Source organism: Abramis brama, assembly GCF_963993115.1.
Source record: "Abramis brama genome assembly, chromosome: 9".
Lineage (NCBI taxonomy): Eukaryota > Metazoa > Chordata > Actinopteri > Cypriniformes > Leuciscidae > Abramis > Abramis brama.
The window spans coordinates 24,026,460-24,046,424 of NC_139971.1; the positions used below are offsets into that span (position 1 = coordinate 24,026,460).

At 37.3% G+C, this 19,965-nt stretch overlaps 1 protein-coding gene across 2 annotated transcripts in view; it reads right to left on the bottom strand.

Moving 5' to 3' along the window:
• Positions 1-19,965, bottom strand: part of fchsd2 (FCH and double SH3 domains 2) — a 94,058-nt gene that overhangs the window by 18,038 nt on the left and 56,055 nt on the right. For both annotated transcript variants that reach the window (XM_084125009.1, XM_084125010.1), the window contains exons 5-10: positions 17,853-17,997; positions 17,622-17,755; positions 14,149-14,203; positions 12,455-12,583; positions 2,451-2,573; positions 1,783-1,878 (exon numbers count right to left, since the gene is read on the bottom strand). In XM_084125009.1, the coding sequence (XP_083981135.1) occupies positions 1,783-1,878; positions 2,451-2,573; positions 12,455-12,583; positions 14,149-14,203; positions 17,622-17,755; positions 17,853-17,997 (682 nt within the window). The remainder of the gene's footprint in view (positions 1-1,782; positions 1,879-2,450; positions 2,574-12,454; positions 12,584-14,148; positions 14,204-17,621; positions 17,756-17,852; positions 17,998-19,965) is intronic.

Genomic DNA, 19,965 nt, shown 5'->3' on the forward strand with positions numbered 1-19,965 from the left:
AATTCAAATCACGTTTTAGATCCAGATTCCTTTAGTCATATTAATATAGTCAATATAGTCAATTTAGTCATTGAAATAAAGTAATAAAGAGAAACTGCAGTTACAAAGCATTGCTAAGGTTTTAGTTCCAATACTGTAATTTCATAAAGATTCTGTACATAAATTATAGTGAAAATTGGTAAAAACTGATAATTCATTAAATTGATTTATTTTCATTTTAACAGTTATGAAAATTCTAGGATTGTAAAATTAAAATGCAATTTTTACATAAATAATAATGACAAAATTAAATCACTTGCGATAATTCGCAAATCAACATTTGCTCCCCAACATTTGCTTCAACAGAAAAGTCCCCAAAATAGCACAAACATTATGCCAGACAAGACAATAATAAAAAAAGTGGTTTTAGAAGCCAATATCTTTTATTTCATTTAACTGGAAAAGAAAAGACTGTCTGGTGAAGATTTATTTGACTGGGATGGATTGATCACCATTCAGAAGGTTCCTTCAAGCTTAAAGAGCAATAAGATAATTCTTTATTAATAAATTTACAGCATGGATCAGTGGGTACTGTACTAAATTAGCATGATAAATTGTCATCAAGTTAGTTATGTCATTTAAGCACTCAAAATTGAAACTGAAGTTTAAAATAGGATAAAATAATACAGAGAGATATTAAGAGGTTAATGAATGGTTAAAATAAAAAAGCTACCAGGAGTTCGAAATGGCTAAAAATCAATCCCACTCGAGCAGAACTGTAGTTTAACGAGAGGAACGTTCACAAAATGAGTCGTGATTAAAGCTCGAGCAGACACAGAAGAGAGTTTAATCAGCGGGATGTTACTTCATCATCACAGGAACAAGAAATTCTGTTCCCAGAGACTCTCAGATGAACCAGGCTAAAAATAGAAGGTGATGATGAAATTTGTGAGCTTTTTCGGCGCGGTTGTGAAGTATGTGTCGATGACGCTGTCAACGCTGAATAAAATCTGAAACGTTTGAAGACCATTTCAACTTTTAAATATAGGATTAGAGATTAGACCAAGAGAAGGACAGGAGGAGAGAGAGAGAGAGTTGGCTTGCTTAATAATGAAACTAACACAGGTGGATTCCCTGCCATGAGATAGTTTAACCTGAATAAAATTCAGTGATGAATTTGTGATATTCATGTTCCAAAGTGATTATATGACTGAAAAACACATTTTCCTGTACACATACATTATTGTTGAAAGGTTTGGGGTTAGTGGGTTTTTTTTATGTTTATGAAAGAAGTCTCTTCTGCTCACCAAGGCTGCATTTATTTGATCAAAAATACTGTAAAAACTGTAATATTTTGAAATATTATTAGAATTTAAAATAACTGTTTTCTATTTGAATATATTTGAATATGCAAAGTTGAATTTTAGGCATCATTACTCCAGTTTTCAGTGTCACATGATCATTCAAAAATCATTTGCTGCTCAAGAAATATTTATTGATTATCATCAATGTTCAAAATAGTTGTGCTGCTTCATATTTCTGTGGAAAACTTGAATCTTTCATGAATAGAAAGTAAAAAAACAAACATTTATTTGATATAGAAATCTTCCTTAACATTATAAATGTCTTTACTGTCACTTCTGATCAATTTAATGCATCCTTGCTGAATAAAACTATTAATTTCTTTAATTTAACTGGAAAAATAAATGAATAAAATTAACTGACTCAAACGTATGAACTTGTAATATAGGAGTTCTTGATTTGTCTAGGAGCAGTTTATAAACCTGCATGCATGAAACTCACTGTATCGCTGTCGCTGGGCTGGAACTGGAAGTCCTGTGCTTTGTGAAACACGGGATTCTCCTGCAGGAACAGCTGTTGGTTGAAGTCCTGCATCACCTGGACATAAAACATAACTATTTAACAAACATGATGCAAGAGTATTTGACAGGTAAAATGTCCCTTTAAAGGGAGAGTTCACCCAAAAACGGACCTTCTTTTGTTCTGTGGAACATAAAAGAATTTTAAGTCAATGGGGTTCAATGTTGTTCGGACCCGAATGTTCAACAAAATATCTTCTATTGTGTTCCGCAGAAGAAAGAAAGTCACACAGGTTTGGAAAGACATGAGGTTCAGTAAATGATGACAGAAAGATTATTTTTGCGTGAACTATCCCTTTAAGAGCATGTGAAGGAAAAATCCTTGCATAACTCTCTCTCTCTCGCACACACACACACACACACACACACACGTCACAATAGTGGTATGTAAAATTAGACCCCCTTGGCTAGTGAAATAGTGCTCAGCCAGATGTGCTTATCAGCAGAGTGGAGGAATGATGTGTGTGTGAGGGGATTTCTTCATAGGGGAGCCGATAATGAGGAGCTGGCAGAGCGAATCTATTTCTGGGAACGAAGAGGGAAATTGAGGGAGTGATGAAACTAAGAGGAGAGAGACTGTGTGTGACTCACTCGACTGGACTTCTCCAGGAGGAACTGGAAGGTGCTGTGGATTGCTTGAAATGCTTCCAACTCGGTCCGACAAAAGGATATCAGATAATCCTTCACATGGTCGTATACGTTCCCCTCCAGACCCTAAAGAGAGACACACACAGACAGAGACAGACAGATCACACACTGTGTTTGGACTGAATGAATAACAAATCTCCTTGTGTTTTCAGAAAAGGTCGGAGGTACCAAAGAGAGAAATGTGAATGACAGACAGAATGATAGAATGAACAACAGAAAGTACAACAAACAGAGGGAACGGTAGACAGAATAGAAAAAAGGGGAAAAAAAGGCAGACAGAATGATTGAAAAAAATGATTAAAGCACAACAGATGGAATGATAGAAAGATATAGAGTTAAGAATGATACCAAGAATGACAGATCAACTTACAAAGAGAAGGAATGATAGAATTAATGATAGATATAATAGTGGAATAAAAAAAAGAACTATGGGAAGAATGATAAAAGAATTAAGAATGATAGAAAGAGATAGATAAAGACACAAAACAACCGACAGAATGACATAATTATATAATAAAATTATGAAATGAAAGAAGACAGATCGAATGACAGACAAATGACAGAAATAATTATCAATAAGAATGACCAAAATAGAATGATAGAAATAATAATATAAAATGACAGACAAATAAAATGATAGAATGAATTTAGACAAAGTGGTAGACAAAACCAGATAGAAAGAACAACAAAAAGAATGACAGAATTAAACAACAGGCCGATGAAGTGACAAAAGACAGAGAGACAGACAGACAGACAGACAGATAGAAAGATAGATGGATAGATGGATAGATGGATGAAACTGGTGCATTTGCAGACAAACACATCTGCATTAAAGACAAATAGAAGGACAAACGTCTCTCTTGTCTCGGCCCCCTAGTGGCCAAAGCTCAGAACAGACGCCTGTTTTCTCTGGACTGAGAGACGCTTGGATCAGAGCAGATTGTTCAAACAGCAGCAGCTGCTGGGAAAGGTTAGCCAGTTCAGATTCCAAGGCCTCAACGTGCAAAAACAAAACTCGAAACCTCTGCTTTCCCCCTCCGTCTCCCTCTTTCTCTCTCACAGTCCCTCCATGTTCACCAGTACTGGGATGGAATGCATTTCGAAAACAGACCTTGATTTGTACGACTGTTTGCTGTGGGTGATCTGGAAATTATACTCTGGGTCCACCGGGTTACGGCAGGTACCGGCGCTGTCAGGAAGCACATGGGTGTCATATGCATGAGAGAGATGGAGAGAGAGAGAGGCTGTGCTTCCTTCTGATAGGGTCCCGTCCACCTCCACCCACCACACTGGCTCAATGCGAAATGATTCATTTCCTATTCTTTCAAAGGTGCGGGACATCTTAAGCTTCCTGGTTTTGTCATGACTGCGCATTCCCAAATGTGGCTCTATGCGTGGAAAACTATAATTCCCGTGGCCCGTGGTTAAGAGCACACCAGGACGGACGCACAAACACACACATAGACACACAACACAGGAAAAGACATAAAGCAAACACAAGCATCAGCTGAACAAACACTTCTGCTGCATTATAAATGCTTCACTTTACACCCCAATGCCTCCTAGAGGGAATAAATGAACCACTCAACACACACACACACACACACTCTAAGATTCGGTATGAACCTGTGGTGCACATTTAGCACAAACCATCTGTTGGCTATAAATGGAGGCTATTAAATTCACAAAAAGTTATTTTTATACAATTTTACAGTAAGTCTATTGATGTGTAAAGTCAAGAAAATAATCAACATAACTAAATTAAATCATTAATTATCAATAATAATCATTAATCGTTAATTATAAAGTGATGTATTTTCAAAACTACACAGTAAAGTTTAAATGTTTGGTCTTTGTGAGAATTTCTTAATGTTTTAACATACAGTAAAAACAGTAAAATTGTGAAATATTATTACAAATTTAAAATAACTTTTTTCTACTGTAATATATTTTAAAATGTAATTTACTCCTGTGATGTCAAATTTACTCCAGTCTTCAGTGTCACATGATTTTCAGGATTATTTAGAACAGCATTTATTTAAAGGGGTCATGAATTGAGAAATCACATTTTCCTTGAGCTTTTGACATAAGAGGTCATCATACTATACGAATATCCTATAAGTTTCAGAACTGAAAATTTCCTTGTTAGTCCAAAAACAGATTTTATTGAAACCAATGTCTGAAAATGACTCGTTTTGGAATGTGCCGATTTATGACTTCATAGAGATTTGAAAGAACTCATCTGCAGAAGAAGATGAACGCCTACTTCTACATCGTTACCACTGTCGCTTTATAGAGATGACGAGGAGAGAAGGGGATCACAGGACTAAAAATAACATTACCTTCCAAAATATCCTAATGCTAGGAATGTGGTTATTTATTTTCAACAATGTGAATGTCTCAGTTAAGCATTATTTATTTGTATTCGGTACATTTCACTGTGGATTCTTTGGTAAATCAGTCACAATTTCGGCGCAGGCTCTGCAAACAGACTTTAATGATATGGACTCAACAGTAATGCGACAATTGGTAACTGTGTTAATTTTAATGCCTGATCTGTGACCAGTGATTTCTGATATGTAATGATTCATGTACAGTTATTGTTGTTTATGTGTCAGTAAATCAAAACAGTGACTAAACGGTCAACTTTGCATTGTTTCTCTTAGTAGGATGAAAATAATCTGTTATTTAAACTGTGATTAAATTATATATAGAAAGCGGTCAAAGAAAGCTCCCTTTACAATCTCTGGAGCTGTCAATCAAACAGCGCAAGTTTATCAGTGACAATTTACAATCAATTTAACGACTCTCTTATTTACATCGTGTTTGCACTGTTAGTTATATTGAAAGCATTCATGCGAGTGCAGAAATTGAGTTATATGACGAGATCACTGCATTCATGCGCGCAACATGTCTGTGATCGGCTGTAATGCTCATCACTGCAACTTTTTATGCCACGATCTAAATATAATGCCACAGATCTAAATAGTATGCTATAATCTACACTTTTCACTATTAGTTAACCTCGACAGCTGAAATAGTAAAAACATGATCAAAGTTTTGAGAGAGTTCAACATGTAATACGTAGCTATTGCCAATGCAAATATGTCAGCCAATCACAGCAGTGGGCGTTTACACTGAAGTCTCACAGTAGACACGCTCCTTCAAACAGAGGCTAAAATCATAGTCAGAAAAATGCCTTTTATTTCTAAATTATGACAATTTTTGATGTACAAATCATACTAACATTATAAGTGCAACCCAGGAAAAATAAAATAATAAAAAAATGCAGCACGACCCCTTTAAAATAGAATATCTTGAAACATTATACTGTCTTTACTGTCACTTTTGATCAAATTAATGCATCCTTACTGAAAAGTAGTATTATTTTCTTTCCAAAAACTCTTACTGACCGAGTTTAAATAGTGATTTACATGCTAAGTTCACTTCAAAGGAAATTCTGTCATCACCCTCACATTGTTTTAAACCCATAGATACAAGTCAGTAATTGGCCAAGAGATAAATGAAAAACAATAATATTTGACATAATATGACACTGTCTATTTTCATTCAAAAGAGACATTCTGCCTAAATGGAAAAGATGAGACGAGAAAACGATGACAGAATTTTCATTTTTGGGTGTGCTACTCCTTTAAGCTATCAGCAGGATATGTTTGTAGATATGTGCCACATTTTCTCAGAGTTCAGTAAGTCATCTTTCTATACATACCCAAAGCAGAAGAGTGACAAAATGCTGATGGTATGTGTATATATAGATGCCGGCTGGTTCACACGCCAAAACAGGAATAAGAGCTAAGAATACATGCGAAACACACGCATATCTCACCTCTTTCCTCACACATTTACAAGTACAAAACAATACAGCGATGACAACACTGCTGGGAAAACCCACTACTAATCTTGAAAGCAGAATTTCCCTTCTCTCTTTCTTCTGATTTTGTGCCGTTAAACATTTAAGACAAAATCAGGACTAAAAGAGAAACCTACTGAAATATAGATACATGCATATCTCCCCTCTTTCCTCACACATTTACTATCTATATACATATACATTCACCGGCCACTTTATTAGGTACACTTGTTCAATCACATGGCAGCAACTCATTGCATTTAGGCATGTATACATGGTCAAGACGATCTGCTGAAGTTCAAACTTAGCATCAGATGGGGAAGAAAGGTGATTTAAAGTCCCCCAGCAGTCAATATTGTATCTCTTAAAACTCATCTTTGATCACCAAAATTACACATTTAAAAAAATGGTCCTTTGAAAAAAAATTCTTCATGCCTTAAAATAGCTTGAATGTAACTCTACACCCTTGCTTTGTGTAGTATACACAGATCCATGGATATGCAAATTAGCCCCGCCTCCACTCACTCACACCAGCTCAGAGATCCACTCGGCCAACTTACTGAGGTAAACGCTGCAAAATGGTATTACCTTTTACAACGTCGGACACATAACGGTAATTAATATGATTAGCCTGTTGCTAACAGCTAATAATGTGCTGCTAATGTTACACAAACCATGTTCCCGTTCGCCATCTCAGAGTCAGCTTCCTTCTAACAATCATCAGAAACGCTTTGAACAACTCAGAACATCAGTAGAGAAAGGCATATAGTTCATCATAAAATCATAATATACATCATTCACCTGCTTTATTGCTTTATTGTGTGGAGTTTGCATGTTCTCCCTGTGTCAGCTCCGGTTTCACCCACAGTCCAAAGACATGCAGGTTAGGTGGATTGGATAAGGCAAATTTTTGTATAGTGTGAGTGTGAATGTGTCCCAGTGCTCTCAGTGCTGGGTTGTGACAGAAACCTGTGTAAAACCTGTGCCAAATCTTGTGTGAGAAGCAGACCCTTCAAATGAGCGGGAATAACGCTAAGAAAAGAGAGAGAGGTATTGACTTATGAATTTGCACATGGTTTCTCTTAAAGCAAATTAAAAACAACACATGAACATATAAACAACAGAAAAACTTAATTTTCACCACAGGGGGACGTGAAGTGTTTTTGAACATTGCATGGTGGTTGTTGCCAGATGGGTGGTCTGAGTATTTCAGAAACTGATGATCTGCTGGGATTTTCATGCACAACCATCTCTAGGGTTTACAGAGAATGGTCTGAAAAAGAGAAAATATCCAGAGAGTGGCAGTTTTGTGGGTGAAAAATGCCTTGTTGATGACAGAGGTGAGAGACGAATGGCCAGACTGGTTTGAGCTGATAAAAAGGCTAAAAAAAACCCCACTTTCTTCAGATGAGCATCTCTGAACGCGGCCACCCTTGAAGCAGACGGACTACAGCAGCAGAAGAACACACCGGTGACACTCCTGTCAGATAAGAACAGGAAACTGAGGCTACAATTCGCAAGGGCTCACCAAAATTGGACAATAGAAGACTGGAAAACCGTTGCCTGGTCCGATGAGTATCGATTTCTGCTGCAACATTCAGATGGTAGTGTCATAATTTGGAATAAACAACATGAAATAATGGATACATCCAGCCTTGCATCAACGGTTCAGGCTGCTGGTGTTGTAATAGTGAAGGAGATATTTTCTTGGCACACTTTGGGTCAATTGAGCATCATTTAAACACCACAGCATACCTGAGTATTGTTGCTGACTATGTCCATCCCTTTATGACCACAGTGTACTCATCTTCTCATGGTTACTTCCAGCAGGATAACGCAACAGCTCAAATCATCTCAAACTGGTTTCTTGAACATGACAATGAGTTGAATATACTCAGATGTCCTCCACAGTCACCAGATCTCAATCCAATAGAGCACCTTTAGGAGGTGCTGGAAAGGGGAGAGTCGCATCATGAATCTGCAGCAAATGCGTGATGCTATCATGTCAATATGGACCAAAATCTCAGAGGAATTTCCAGCACATTGTTGAATCTATGCCACGAAGAATTAAGGCACTTTTAAGAATTAAGGCAACCCGGTACTAGCAAGGTGTACCAAATAAAGTGGCTGGTGAGTGAGTGTGTGTCAAGACTCAGCACAAGCAAAAATAAATGTTTCAGGCTTCTCAATTATTAAATGAATGACCTTGTAAAATCTAGTTAATATGCGCAAGGACACCAAAAAGACATTATGTATCTGTAAAGCACAGGAAATGTGTCAGCAACACATAAGAACAGTATTCTGACCTCAAAAAGGACAAATTTCAATGCAAATTTCAATTTGAATGCAGTCCCCATAGACTTTAATTGGAAGTGCATTACTATAATTGTGATTTCTCATTTTTAAATAAATAAATAAATCAACCCTAAGGGACAAGTCAACATTATTTTCTGTTGTAACTGACATCATGCCACAAATACTGTTCATAGAGCTTAAAAAAAGCACAATGCAGAAAGAAATAGAAGTAAGATGGGAAAACAGAAGACTAGCATTCCGTAAATCTGCCCTGACAGCAATGGAATATATATTAAAGAATATGTCTGGAAATATGACATATGAGACTACTCTCGTTAATAATCAAGATATAGATATAGAGCTACAGTATGTTGACCATAACCAAGGTTATGTCTCAGCCAATGGGAAATGATGAGAAGGGCTGTATTGAGCCGGTCTTACGGCAGCTGGGTGGGCCTGAAGCACTGACTCTCCATCTATCAATAATTTAAGACAGATTCTCTCAGATTGCATTCATATCGCTCGGAGTCAAACATGAAGCGGGTGGAACACAGATGATGTCCTCCGGTAAGAACAGGAGGAGACTATCAGTTCGGTTCTGAACACAGTGACAGGACAAAGCTGATAGAGACTTACAGTACGAGACGTGGTCAAGTGCAAATATGCAGAGTAAACGCTTGTCTGGTCTGATCACGAGCAAAAGAGCAGAAATGAGAGAGAATGATTTAAAGAATAGATAAATCAATCTGGTATAAAACTTCTGAGGAAATTAACAAAATGGTTGATATATGCAAACATGTGACCTGTGAAGTTGCTTTAGATAAAAGTACAAGTAGATAGATGATTAATGCAAACAAGGTGGAATAAAATAAAGGTTCAAATAAAAGAATAAACAAACCAACCAATCAACCATAAAACATAATAAAAGAACCAAATCAAAGAGGTTCCTCACACCATTGGTGATGGGGCCCTAAAAATATAGTTAATGTATTCAAATGTCCATTCTAAAGGTGACATCTTACTAAAAACATTTCCCAAAAAATATCCCAGAATAAACCTGCTGCCTAATGGTGCTTTGGATAAAAGCATCTGTTAAATTAATAAATGTAAATGCAAGCTGCTTGGCAGCTGTAAATAGTCAACAGTTAAGCTAATAGTTGAACTACAGAACACAAACAATGATACTGAAAAACGTTCCAGTTACAATTCATTCAGTCTTCTTTTTCTAATGTAACAAGCATACACTCTGATGCCAGATTTAGAAATGTTTGCCCAGAGGTTGATGTGTATCTCTGGGGATGTGGCGGTCATCTTGGCAAGCACATTCTCCAAGATATCTGTTCCCAATGGTCTAAGATTAAGAAGGATGTTGAAGAATTCAAGAGAGTTTGCATCACTAAATAAGGCCATGACTGGAGCTACTGTCAAGTCTGTCGAGATGAAGCAAAGATTTATACTGGCACACATACATGAACTGACCCGATCGCACAAAATCAGGAGCGGACACTTGTCATATTTCAAGCCCTGAATAATTGGATAAAAATATCTTTGCATATGGGCTCAGGCGGTGCATGAGGTTTGATAAGGTCAACATGAAATCAAAATGTCCCCATTTACGGTCCTAATACATGTTCCTGAGTGCACGATTCATCAGTGCACATTATTCCAAAAGGGAGAGAAAACAATCATCTTCATCTCTTTCTTCAAAAATGAATAACCTACTTCACCTCCATTTCCTTTTCAGGTGATGTCACTAAGGGGTCAAGGTTTGGCTGGTTGGCACAGTCCTGTTAACACCTGCTTGTAAAAGTCTTAACAACACCATCTGTCTACACTGATGTAGCGGTGTATACAAATCCTAAATATTTCATTTTTTATTAAAATTTCTTATTAAAATGTATTAAAATTTAGACCAAAATAATATAATATAAAGGAATATACACACACACACACATATACATATATATATATATATATATATATATATATATATATATATATATATATATATATATATATAGTTTGATTTATTTGTTAACATCATTAATGTGACTTGATGTAAAAGTTCCTGCTTCAAATGCAATCAATAACTTTTTTATAAAAGAACAAAACATGGGATTGTGTCAAAATTTTTTTTTACCAAAATGAATACACATTGCCAACTAAATTCAAGATATGATTGCAAAAAAGTACTTATATGAGATCTTGCTTTTTATATTATAGCATAATTATGATATAATTAAGCAGTATCACAAGAGAAAGAGAGCTGTTTTCACGAATATGGTCTGGTCTTGACTTGGTCTCAATTTAGGTGGTCCTGACCACAACACTAATACATTGACTACAACATAACCAGCTATTAATATTTCGTTGATTCTCTCTTGTTTTTGCATGTGTTCATAATTTCTTTGTATGACAGCCTGGCCAAAAATTACGTCCACACAATTTGGCAGGTTTCATTGCATTATCACAAATAAAACAATTGAAGACTCCAAGAAAAACTATGTAATACGATTACAAAATCTTTAACACATTTTTTATAATATTATTTAAATAAAGGGTGAATATGTATATTCTCCATCTGATGTCTTTGACGTTGCAGCTCAGGATAGTCACTAGTATTGTTTGTGACTGGACTATACAGTTTTCATTTGGAAATAAAATGGGTTGCAAATGCGATTTCATGTTGACTTTAAGTTAGAATAGAATAAAAAAAGTACCATTCTTGTTCTCTAAGCTGTGCTAAGGTCCCATGAGCCTGGAGGCGCTGTGCTGTGACCCTGAGAGCATGAAGCAGAACGGTACACATACCAGACGTGCTTCGATGTTCTAGCCAACTTCTGTCTATTACACACACAACCAGATATGCTGGACCACAAACACCAAACATTCAATTGCATAATCACGCATTACATGCATTTAACATCTGCACAAGAGGGAAACAACAATACTGTCTCCAGTCAGTGAGTGTGTTTACATGCACAACACAAGGCTGATAACTACCCCAAATTAGCTTATTATAAATACCTGAGGAGATATTATAAAACATAAACAGACTGAATACGTCACCAGAATGGTGGTAATATAGTTTTTACAACTTTTAAAAATGTGGATGTACGCAAAAATACTTAGTGACATAAGACTAGATGGCTCTTGTCCAGTTATAAATGAGCAATACTGGGCAAGAAAAGAAAGCATGCAGATATTTCTCTCTGTGAGGGAGCTTTTTCCTGTGAGGAAATCTACACAGGAAGTACATAGTTTGATCTGCACACAGATTACATCACTGTCTGCCCCACTGTGCTAGATTCATGCCAACAGACATGACTCGTGTAAAACGGTTCAAGACGTGCAATACTCCACCAACAACACTGAAATCATGAAAATCAAAACTCTAATATTTAGTAAAATTAAGTTACGCACTGTTGACATGGAGCAAACTCCACCCAATAATGCACAACCACATGTTCATGATTTAATCAAAGCAAATTTCCTTTTTACTGAAGAATTCATTATGTGCTTTAATAAACAGTTACTTTAATAAAATAAAATATAAATATTAGATGAAAAACTTAAAACTTCAAGTACTAAAATGACTAAAACTGAGAAAAAAAGCAAAATAGAAAACAACTAATAAATGACAAAATCACATAACAAAATGCTAAAAAATTTTTAAATAAAATTAGAACTGAAAATGCAAAAACAAAAACATTAAACATAATAATAAATACTATAATAGCATATAAATAATACTAAAAGAACACTGCTTTGCTGTGCTCACCTTGATGCAGTTGACCAGGTCGGTCTGGTAGTAGCGGTCGTGGTGTGCGTTAGCCGCCGCCAGTGTGAGAAGATATTCGTTCCTCGCATGGGTCGCTTTGGAGTTACAATCGCTTCTCTTTGCTTTCAACTGTAACACACACACACAAGGTCCTAAACTTCAAGAAGTGCAAGATTCTGGAACATCCATTTAAAGAGAGAGTTCATGTCATGTCATTCCAACACTGTATCATTTGACCTGAACCACCATCAGTTAAATGCAAATGTTTTATTTTTTTTCCACTTACAGCTATAAGACTTTAAAGTGCTTGAGTTGTATGGACTACTTTTATGGTGAATTTTTGTTCTTTTTTGGAAAGTGTACACCAATGAACCAAAATATTATGACCACCTGCCTAATATCTCTGTTCATTCGCGTGCCACCCAAACAGCGCCGACCTGCCGAGACATGGACTCTACAAGGCCCTCTGAAGGTGTCCTGTGGTTTCTGGCACCAAGACGTTAGCAGCAGATCATTCCAGTCCTGTAAGTTGCGAGGTGGAGACATCATGGATTGGAATTGGTCCAGCACATCCCACAGATGCTCAATCAGATTGATATCTGGGGAATTTGTAGGCCAGGGGAACACCTTGAACTCTCCATCATATTCCTTAAACCATTCCTGAAAAACGTGTGGCAGTGTGCATTATCCTGCTGAAAGAGGCCACTGCCATCAGAGAGTGACATTTGTCATGACGGGGTGTACCTAGTTTACAGTGAAATTTAGGTAGGTGGCCAGTGTCAAACTGACATCCATATGATAAGACAGTCCAAGTAAAACATCGCACAGAGCATGATCACACACCCTCCGCCAGCTGTCCTAGTCCCACAGTGCATCCAGGTGCCATCACTTCCCCATAAACGACATGGCTGTCCACATGATGTAAGGCAAATGGGACTCGTTGGGCCAGATGACCTTCTTCCACTGCTCCAAGTTCTGGTTCTGATGCTTGTGTTCCCATTGTAGGTGCTTTCGACAGTGATCATGGGTCATCATGGGCACCCTGATCAGTCTGCGTCTCCACAGCACCTTATGCAGCAGGGTGCGATGTTGTTACACATTTCTCCCATAACCATCAATAAAAATTTCAGTGACTTGTGCCACAATACAGTTCGGACCAGCCTCTGTCCTCTGAATAGCCTTTGTTGCCCTTGTGCATCAATAAGCTTTGGACGCCCAAACCCCTGTCACAGTGTTGTGGTTTGTCGCTCCTCAGGACCATTGTCCGTAGGTTCCCACCCCTGCTGACCAGGAAAAACCCACAAGCCTTGCCATTTCAGAGATACTCTGACCCTGTCAGTTGGCCATAAAAATTAGAACTGGATACGTGACATTGTTAGCAATTGATCAACATGTGTTGCTTCACCTGCGAGTGGTCATAATGTTTTGGCTCATCAGTGTCTACTACCTATTGTATGGAAAAGCTCAGAACCTTTTTTTTCTCAGAAGTAAAGAATTCAGCTGAGTAAAATATGAAAAAAAAAAAAAAAAAACATTTTTGTTTTCATAAATCCTTTAATAACACTCCAACCCAGTCATAATGTGTCTGACAGAAGACCCAAACACACATGGCCTGTCACACTAAAGAGCAGACCAGGTTTTAGATCGGAAGCTAAATGTTTCTTTAAAAAAAACGGACAGACAGGGGTGTTTACCTTTACACTGGCCTTCTGTAAACTTATCCTGGATTGGAACAGGCCCAGCTTTGACCTGAGAAAACACAGAGCAGGTATTATAAATCACAGACATATCAGACCCAGAGGAAGGAACAAGCAGGATAAATGAAAGCCCGGATCAAAACCTTCCCAGATACGTGCGGAGGAAGAAACAGACATTATAAATCAAACTAGAGTAGATCACTCCAGCAACCTGTGAAAGGAAGGAAGAGGCTTTATAAAACTGGCAACAATCTGGTTATACCATCACTGAGATAACTTATCTTAAAGGTACAGTTGACCCCAAAATGAATCACTTATTCACTCTCATGTCATTCCAAACCTGTTTGACTTTTTTCTGAAGAACACAACAGGAGATATTTTGAACAATGTCCACACTGCTCTCAACTATACAATGACAGCTCCATAACGGAAAAATGACATCATAAAAACATCAATAAAGTTGTGAATATGCACTATATTCTATATCTTCTGAAGTCATATGACAGCTCTGCATGAGAAACAGACCCAAATATAATTTGATATGAGCTGAAAATCCTCCCCTCCACCAGTGTTGTTATAGCTAACTAAAATTTAAAAACTAAAACTATTATATTGCTAATTGAAATAAAGCTAAACAAAAATAAAATATTAGATGGAAAACAAACTTAAAAAGCAAAAATTAGACATTCGTCCATGGCAACTAACTTACAGTACTAACAGTAAATGTATATAAACTAATAAAAACAACAAAAGCACATATCAAAATTACTAAAACTAAAATTAAAATGAAAACTAAAAATATATAAATAAAAGCTAATTCAAAATATTAATAATACTATAAATAATAGTAAAAAACGCTGCCCTCCACTGTAGCTCTCATTCATGCTTCTGCATATTCAGATTTAAAAACAAAGCCATTTAGTGGCACTGACGTCAAACTGCAGGACTTGGCATCCTAATGTGCCAAGCTTGAAAATTTGGAGGCACAAATGAGACTTTCAGAAAATAAATTATATTTGAGGTTGTTCCTCAAACAAAGCAATCGCAATGCATGACATCAGAAGATTACGAATACAGCACATACATTGTATGGACTATGGTGTTTTTTGGTCACGTTATAGAAAAGAGCATCCAAGGGCCTGTTTACACCTGATCACTTCATGCATTTTTTTACTGATAGGACAGCCATCTGATTTGTTGAAACTGTCCCATTTACAGTTGGCCACGTAAATGTGTCTCCACAAAACAAATGTAAATCCGATCTTCAATTCCAGCATTATATGTAAATTCAGGTCAACTAAAGCAACAGATATGAGCTTCATTTTATTTATCATCAGCATATTTTGCAATGTTTTTTTATTACCATTTTGGGAGTCGTCAAATTTACATATGTGGCTTCAACAACCAGATGCGTTTACACTTGTCCAGTTTCTTTTGGAACGTGTCTGAAACCACTTCCTGAAGTGGTTTTGAGTGATCAGATTTAAATCAGTCTAGAAAGCGTTTTGGAGGGCATTTACACCTGGTCTTTTCACGATCCGATAGCTATCCGATCAGAGAAAACTCATGAAGTGACCAGGTGTAAACAGGCCCGATGACATGCTTTAAAACTACTACTTTTGCCTTCCACGAAAAAGTCACATGGGTTTGGAATAACATTATGATGACAGAAGATTCGTTTTTGGGTGAACCATTTCCTTTAAACTAAAACTGAAGGTTTTTATAACCAACTATGTTTAAATTCAAGAGTCAAGAGTCAAAATTGCACTATCCATCTATGAAAAGTCATTAAAAGTTGTTTGAAGAAATTCTAAACATCTAATTTTCTGCGTTTATGTCTGGATTCAAAGATAACTTCCTCATCACAGAGCCCCATTCATTAGAAATCAGAGTTGCTCTGGAATCTGATACACTTTGATTCATTAAGTATGCATGAAAATTAAGGAAACCGACAGATTCTCTCCCATCTTCCTTCTGCTGCTGAGAACAATAACTGATTCTAATTCAGCTTTACTGCCAGCCATGCTAAACAAGCAGGGCAACATCGATAGCCAAAATCAATAGAAGAACTGAGCGAGGAGCTCACAACGCCATGCCACTGGACTCGTCTTTCGCCTCTGTGTCTAATCCGGTCTTGGCAGAGGCTTTGAAATGGCAATTGTAGTGTGGGTACAAATGGCTCTTGAAGTTGAAGAGAGATGGTTGAGTGTGTTTAACAAATTCTGCATCGGGCTAATAAATTGCTTTGAACAGAGCGGGGTATTCCCTACTGGGGGCTTAAGTATCAGCCAAAGAAATACATATTTAATGAAGGCATATCAACTCAGCGACACATCTTTAATGCTGAGGACATTTTAAGTTTGTGATTCTGAGCTGAACATCTTCTATAAAGGCGGAAAACTGCTCAGCGCAATAAAAAATTTAATTCCAATTCCAAGATATGCACAGTTTTATGGATACAGCATTCCCTGTCGCTCAAACAGTAGAGCACGGCACTAGCAATGGCAAGTTCATGGGTTTGATTCCCAAGGAAAGCATGTGATAAAGCGTACATTGAATGTAATGAAAGTCATTTTAGATAAGTGTCTGCTAAATCCATAAATGATTATTTAAAGGGTTAGTTCACCCAAAAATGTTAATTCTGTCATCAACTACTCACCCTCATGTCATTCAAAAACCATAAGACTTTTATTCATCTTCGGAACACAAATGAAGATATTTTTAATGAAATCAGAGTTCAATCACCCAAACTCTGATGGTTCAAAACATTCATAAAGAGATTGTAAAATAAATCCATTTGAACAGAGCAGTTTAATCCACGTCTTCTGAAGATCCACGATCACTTTATATGATGAACAGATTGAATTTAAGCTTATATTCACATATAAACATTTAGTGACGGAAGCTGAAGCATGAGAACCAATGAGGTTCATTCTCGCTTGTTACTCACTTTTGAGCTTCTGTTTATGTTCGCTGTGGATTAAACTGCTCGATTCATATAGATTTATTTTACAATCTCTTTATGAACGTTCTGAAGTGTCACATTTTTGGGTGAATGGACTTTCAACGGAGGGACAGAAAGCTCTCAGATCTCCACCCAATAAAGATCTCCATTTGTGTTTCAAAGATGAACTAAAAAGGGGTTTGGAACGACATTAATGAGTAATTGATGACAGAGTTTTCATTTTTGGGTGTACTGTCCCTTTAAGCTCTAATAAAAAATAAAGTCCTATTATCTTAATGTCTAAAGTAAAGGTTTATCATGCATTTTCAATGCAGCATTTTTGCAAAATTGCATAAAATGTATACAAATTTCAACCAGTATATTGTTTCAACCAGAATATTGTCCACTCCTAGTGGTTATTCTTTAATTAATGGGACTCAATTAATTAACAAGCACATGTGAAGTGTGTGTTTCTGTTCCGGACACCTCTGGGACCGTTTGCACCTGCAATACCAGACGCGCTTACTTGGACTCAATGTCAGCCTTTTCCCGCACAGCCTGGGCCATCTGCTCCAACTCAAAGTATTTCTTTTTGGACTTGGCCAGATCCTTCACTGAATCCTGGAGCTCCGCCTGGATCCGACCCAGCTGCTCAATGCACTGTGGGCGGCCACCGCGGGAGAGCAGAGAGAAATGATGTTAGAGAATTACAGCACACGACGGATCAGGCCAAAGGACCGAGGGCCGAGGTTGGTACCTTTTTCAGCTGCTGTTCTTTGTAGAGGCGTACGGTTTTGGCGGGGTCCGAAATCTCGTTCTTGTAGTTCTCGCAGACGTTGAGACGAGACTGGGTCACCTGCACGGTGCCTTCAAGATAAGCTCTCCACACTCCATACACATTCCTACAGTAAGACAAAACATGCTTACTAATTGTAAACACTATTTATGGATCAATACTCTCATGCAAACAAAAGCAACAGACCAATATTTGAACAGTTGCACATGGGAGTTTACTTTACGCATGGTCAGTTATGATCAGTGAATATAATCATGGCAAATAAAGAGTAACCTACAAGTTGCATTAAATCACAGAGGTCTGTATTAAATAAGGGAAAGCTTTGCATACATTTAAAAAATACCAGAGTGGATACATTGGTTATCTTCTTATGAGCACACAGTCACTGTAGTGTGGCAGCCTTTTAATTAAAAGGGGACCTATTATGCAAAATATTGTTTTTGAACATAAATGTGTGTATATGTAGTGTGTACACGACCACCCTATAGTGGTAAAAATCCATCCACTTAGTTATTTTCCCCATAAATCTGAAACAGTGTCTCAAAATGAGTCATTCAGAAACGTGCTCCAATGTGATGGACAAGGTGACATTTTTTGAGACCGTTGTTGTCAGATTTGAGCTGCACTTGGATGCCCGAGAGGCGTTTCAAAGATGGCCGCCGGCCAAAAATGGCGTACGGCAAAAAAAATCAGACTTATAAAACCGTGCGTACGCCAGAACCTGCGCAAATTTGCGAAATTTCCTTTATAAATCCCAGTCAACGGAAGATTGTACGCACATGCGTCTCCTTCCCCAAAATAAGCATATATGGAGTTTACAATGCCTAGTTTTACTATGCAAATCCTCATCTGCATATAATTTGCATGTTTCTATGTTTAACAGTACAAGACATTAGGAAAATATGAGATACAAATGTGCCGTCACATTACATTGCTAAAAATAATTTATATATATAGTATTTTATACTCAGGGGTGCAAACACATGTAAGGTCAAAAAAGAGAGAGGTAATCGAAGCCCTCGTCCCGCGGCAAATATCCAGATACTACATTGCCACCATCCCCAACCCACCCCTATAGGCACATAGAGTCAAATGAAATTTAGAAAAACTATCTTGCACTTCTTCTTCTTGCTTTACTGCTACTTCCTGAAAACAATTTCACCTGATGATTTGAATAGCTCTTTTTGTAAAGAATTAATAATTCTAGGATGATTGGGGTAATTGTGTAGGGTAGGCCTAGTGCATCTGCATAGAAACTAACAAACAAAATACAAATATAAATACAATAAAACACAAATACACGAGAAATAAAGCAGTGCTTTATGTTTTTCAGGTAAATTAACTGTATTAAGTATTAATACAGTTTATCTTTTGACAAAACGTGATTTTTCTCTTTCTCTTTTGTTGTTTGATTAACTTTGGTGACACAAACAGCTGCAGGTATATTGGGTGCTGTCCCTTTAAGACGAATGCACGTATCTAATACCGGTAATGACACGCATCCATTTTATTTTGACTGCGTTTACGGGGAAACTCGTTGAGACGGACACTGGCTTATTTTTTCGTGCACATGTCTGTTCAAACACAAATAGATAAGAAAGAAAAGGGAATTCGGTGTTCACGAACTTCACGTGCTGTCTGCGACTGCGTGGCTCTGTGCGCCGACAGACCATCTACATTTGGATGTTAAACATAATATAGCCTGATACAGCAAAGACAACGTCGGTAGTATTGACGGCAAAATAGGCTACAGAATATTTCGTTCTGTAGGCCTATTGACAGGGGCAATATTTGAAAATCGATAATTAGGCCTATTTTTTAAATTACAATTATATATGTATTTGTCAAAACCGAGAGACTTTCAAGCATCAAAATGTAATTTATAATATGTATTTGCGCCTTCTATTTTGTCTGAAAACTTCCAACACTCGTGCGTGTCGCGTGAAAAATAGGCGTCGGTTGCGGTTCTATTGGCTCGAGAAGTGTGTGTGTCACGCAGGCATTGTGCTCTAACACAAGCTCTAACCAGTTAACATGAGAGCCGACATAAAAACGGACACTCCACGCCACGCAG